At 46.5% G+C, this 4,801-nt stretch overlaps 1 protein-coding gene across 1 annotated transcript; it reads left to right on the top strand.

Annotated features, from left to right (window-relative positions):
• Positions 1-256: 256 nt before the first annotated feature.
• LOC142072635 (uncharacterized) lies at positions 257-4,019 on the top strand. The gene is made up of 2 exons (XM_075130123.1): positions 257-2,918; positions 3,431-4,019. The coding sequence occupies exons 1-2, from the start codon at positions 2,348-2,350 to the stop codon at positions 3,907-3,909; spliced, it is 1,050 nt and encodes a 349-aa protein (XP_074986224.1). The 5' UTR covers positions 257-2,347; the 3' UTR covers positions 3,910-4,019.
• The last annotated feature ends 782 nt before the right edge of the window (positions 4,020-4,801 follow it).

Genomic DNA, 4,801 nt, shown 5'->3' with positions numbered 1-4,801 from the left:
TGCCCTTCCCCCCAGGCCCATCCCACCTTACCTGAGGCCGGGAAGGTGTCCCTGGTCTGGCCCCTGCGCTCCGATGGTGGGCTGGGCTGTGTGGCCACGCCACTGGGCGCTCTGGACGGCCCCGCCCCTGGAGCTCAGGGAGCGGGCTGGGGGCACTACAAGGCCCTCAATGCGACCCCCATGCAGCACCAGTGTATACATATGTAAACTTTAAAGTAATTTAAAATCTGTTGTCAGCGATTTGTTGCAAATTGGCTACATCCAATGACTTGCTTTGCTTAGAATCATTTGAGCTATATGCTATTGTAGTTTAAGTGCTCTTTAATTTGCAATATGGGATTTTTGTCTCGGGGATTTTGTGCCTTATTGAGGTGTTTTGGATACACTTTATTAGGGATTATTGGTTATATCAATAAGATACTTTGTTTTAGAAAGAATATTGCCTGTGTCAATTACTTTAGCAGAAGGTTATATCCATTTCCTTTAGTGTTTCCTTAACAACCCCAGAAACTTTTACCTCATGAAGAACAGACTAAGGGGGAAATAGGCAGGTTATAAAGCAGTGCCCCAAAAGCCATTTTTGGGGTAATAGTAATCCTGGATTGTGGTGGGGGAGGTAGGAGAATAGGACATTCGAAAGTGGCAGTTGGACCTGGGCTTGGGAAATAAATACAGCCCTGTATGTGGAGGAGGTGTGGGGTGGAAATGGCTCCCACATAAAGTAGACTTCCACGTCGTTGGCTAATAAACATTTGTATCCAGGGTCAGTGCCTGAAAACCCACTTTCTTATCCCCTCCCCCCAAAATGCTCCTCCTACACTTCAGAAAAGGACCAGATGGCTGGAAGCTGAAGAAAGACTAATTCAAACTGGAAATAAGGACAAATTTTCTACAGTGAGGATGATCAACCATTGGGACAAACTCTGAAGGGAAATGATGGATTCTCCAGCTCCTGATGTCTTCAAAACCCATCATGACACCTTTATGGAAGATGCTTTAGCCCAAACAGAAGTTGTTGAGCTCCATACAGGGGTAATACATTGAAATGTCATGGACTGTGTTATGCAGATGATATAGATGATTGACTGGTCTCTTCTGGCCTAAATATCTATGAATTTCTGAAGCCATTTCCTGACCTTTCTGCACAATCACCTTTACCAAGTTCCCCTTCCATACGGATGTTTGGTGCAGTAGTTGGTTGTGTCAAGATTACAGACCAGGAGAACTTTTTATGGAGAGGCAGACACAGCACCAAATTATGTGTGAATTCTCTGCAGTAATTGGTGAAGAAAATTTCCTTCTGCACTAAACGGCGTCTTATAATAAAAACCCTTAGGAATGAGTAAATACAGGTGTCACTAGTGATCAGCACTAACAACAAAAGCAGGAATTGGTTAATTAAAATATTTGTAGTGTAATAACTAGTAGCTTTTTTGCTTATTTTACAATTTCAGAGTCAAAGTGAACAAGTGCAACATATATCAATTGAGTAAATGTCATCTCACAAATGGTGAACCATGCATCTTATTCATTACACTGGAGGTTAAGTCCAATCACAGACAAATTCTAAAATGTGACCCTCAGCTGTTTCCACCAGCGATTTCTGTGCATGATGGCAAGTAAGTTGAGAAAAAACAAAATGCATTTGCGTTGTTATATTGAAGTACTGTATTGCATTTTTTCAAATACATGCATTGACTGTTCAGAAAAAGAAATATCCCAAGGGCAGATAAATCCTTTGCCTGCCCTTTCTTTAACTCCTTTCCATGCAAGTTGGATATAAGATTAATATTAAAAATAGTGTTCCAAATATTGTTTAATTCAGTAGAAAACATCAGAGTGATTTGAATAAACCTTAGCATTTATTAAAGCAAAGGTGCTGTCATTACAAGTACAAAACTGTTAATATAACATACAACACTGGGAACCATTTTATATCTTTCCAAAAACTTGATCAAATGGAGAGTTGGTGTTTCTGTGATGGACTTCTGGAATTGAAAAGGAAAGGAAGTGGAGATATTATTGCACAGATGAAGAGTTCTCCCAGTAACTTGAAAACTAAAGTGTACTGTACTCATTTACTCCGATTTCTGTACTCCACCTCGGCAAGTGGAGTAGCGCTAAAATTGAGATCGCAGTTCTGGGTTACAGGTACTGTGGACGCAATTTGACGATATTGGCCTCCGGGAGCTATCCCAGAATGCTCCCTTGTGACCACTCTGGACAACACTCTGAACTCTGATGCACTAGCCAGGTAGGTAGTAAAAGCCCCGGGAACTTTTGAATTTCCTGTTTGGTCACCATCAGCACAGGTGACCATCAGCACAGTACACCATCGCAGGCGACCATGCAGAGTCCACCATCTCAAGAGACCACGCAGTCCCGGATTCGCAGACGAGCTCCAGCATGGTCCGAACGGGAGGTACTGGATCTCATTGCATGTTGGGGAGATGAATCTGTTATGGCAGAACTATGTTCCAAAAAAAGGAACGCAAATACGTATGCTAAAGTCTCCAGGGCCATGACAGAAAGAGGCTACTCCAGGGACACAGAACAGTGTCATACAAAAATCAAGGAGCTCAGGCAAGCGTACCAAAAAGCCAGGGAGGCGAACAGGCGCTCTGGGTCACAGCCCCATACATGCCACTTCTACCGTGAGCTGCATGCCATTATGGGGGGTGACGACACCACTACCCCACCACTGTCCGTGGACACCTGCAAGGGGGGAGTAGCATGGAGCAAGGAGGATGAGATTTTGGAGGACGAAGAGGAGGAGGAGGAGGAGGACAGTGCACAGGTGACAAGTGGGGAATCTGTTTTCCCCCCTAGCCAGGAACTATTCTTAACGCTGGAGCCAATAGCCTTCCCCTACTCCCAAAGCATGCTCCCGGACCATGACCCTGGAGAAGGCACTTCTGGTGAGTGAGAGCTTGATCGGAGCCACGCGGTGGGGGGTGGGGGAAAACCCAGCCATGCTGGGCTGTTCATGTTTAGTTAAAGGGCTCATCCCTTCTCAGAGCCTCATCGGAGCCACGCTGGGCTGTTCACATTTAATTTAAAGGGCTCATTCCTTCTCAGAGCCTCATCGGAGCCACGCTGGGCTGTTCGGTTTAGTTTAAAGGGCTCATCCCTGCTCAGAGCCTCATCGGAGCCCTGTGGTGTGTGTGTGGGGGGAAGGGTGTTGTGTGAAGCGATCATCCCACAGAGCCTGCAGGCTGCCTGCAAGCTGAATTCTGTTGCCTGGCCGCATGTGATGGCTTACCCTCACCAAAGTGGCAGGCACTTCAGTATAGGAGGCAAAATGAGACCTTGTACAGAAAGAATATGTGCTGTGTACTATGAATTGCCTGTTTCACTGAGAAACAGTGTCCCCTTTGTTCTCTAAAATGTATCTTTTAAAATACTACCCTCCCTTTTTCTCCTCCTGCAGCAGGTGCAAATGTTTCAATGCGGCCCCTATCTACTCCGTCCCAGAGGCTGGTCCAGATTAGAAGGCAGAAAAAGCTAACTCGGGACGACATGTTTGCCGAGCTCATGCAGTCCTCCTGCACTGATAGGACCCAGTTGAATGCGCGGAGGCAAACAATTGCAGAGTCACGTAAAGCATTACATGAATACGAAGAGAGGAGGGACATATGTGATGAGAGCAGGCGGGATGCTATGGTCAAGCTCATGGGGGAGCAAACTGACATGCTCCGCTGTATGGTGGATCTAATGCGGGAAAGGCAGCAAGACCACAGACTGCCGCTGCAGCCCCTGAATAACTGCCCTCCCTCCTCCCCAAGTTCCATAGCCTCCTCACCCAGATGCCCAAGAACACAACACAGGGTGGGGGGGGGGAGGGCTATGTTGACCCACACAGTCAACCCCAGAGGATTGCACAAGCAGCAGAAAGCTGGCATATCCTAAATTTTTATTTGGTTTCTGGACTTGTCCTTCCCTCCTCCTCCACTCCCCTAACCCAACCCCCCCCCCCTCATCTAGCTTCTGATTTCTCTCAATGTTTTGTGCAACAAATAATAAAGAACATTTTTTAAACAATTGTGACTTTATTTCCTTTAATATATATATAGGAGGCGGGTAACTTTAAGAGAAACAAACTCAACTCTCACACCGTACCCTGGCCAGTCATGAAACTGGCTTTCAAAGCTTCTCTGATGTGCAGTGCACCCTGCTGTTGTCTGGCTGTGCGAAACTGGCCACCAGGTGAGTTCCTCAACTTCCCACTCCGCCATAAATGTCTCCCCCTTACTCTCACAGATATTGTGGAGCACACAACAAGCAGCAATTCTAAATGGAATATTGGTTGTGCTGAGATCTAACCCTAAGCTTTCAAATGTCCAAACTCACATTCTACCACCATTCTGCACTTGCTCAGCCTTTAGTTGAACTGCTCCTTACTACTGTCCAGGGTGGCTTCATGAGCCATGGCATTAAGGGGTAGGCTGGGTCCCCGAGGATAACGATAGGCATTTCAACATTCCCAACAGTAATTTTCTGGTCTGCGAAGTAAGTTCCTTCCTGCAGCTGTTCAAACAGACCAGAGTTCCTGAAGATGCGAGCGTCATGCACCTTTCCTGGCCATCCTACGTTGATGTCGGTGAAACGTCCCTTGCGATCCACCAGAGCTTGCAGCACCATGGAAAAGTACTCCTTGTGGTTTATGTACTGGCCGCCCCGGTGTTCCAGGGCGAAGATAGGGATATGCGTTCCGTCTATCGCCCCGCTGCAGTTAGGGAACCCCAGCGCATTAAAGTCATCCACAATGGTCTGCACATTTCCTAAAGTCACTACCCTTGAT

Source organism: Caretta caretta, chromosome 6 (genome assembly GCF_965140235.1).
Source record: "Caretta caretta isolate rCarCar2 chromosome 6, rCarCar1.hap1, whole genome shotgun sequence".
NCBI classification, from domain to species: domain Eukaryota; kingdom Metazoa; phylum Chordata; order Testudines; family Cheloniidae; genus Caretta; species Caretta caretta.
The sequence above is the reverse complement of the archived record's forward strand: the minus strand, read 5'-3'. Positions and strand labels throughout refer to the sequence as shown.

What these genes read in the sequence shown, in the direction of transcription:
- LOC142072635 (XM_075130123.1), top strand. Translation starts at nt 2,348, where the DNA reads ATGCAGAGTCCACCATCTCAAGAGACCACGCAGTCCCGGATTCGCAGA. An exon ending in CCCTGGAGAAGGCACTTCTG is followed by an intron (nt 2,919 to 3,430) that starts GTGAGTGAGAGC and finishes CTCCTCCTGCAG; the next exon opens with CAGGTGCAAATGTTTCAATG.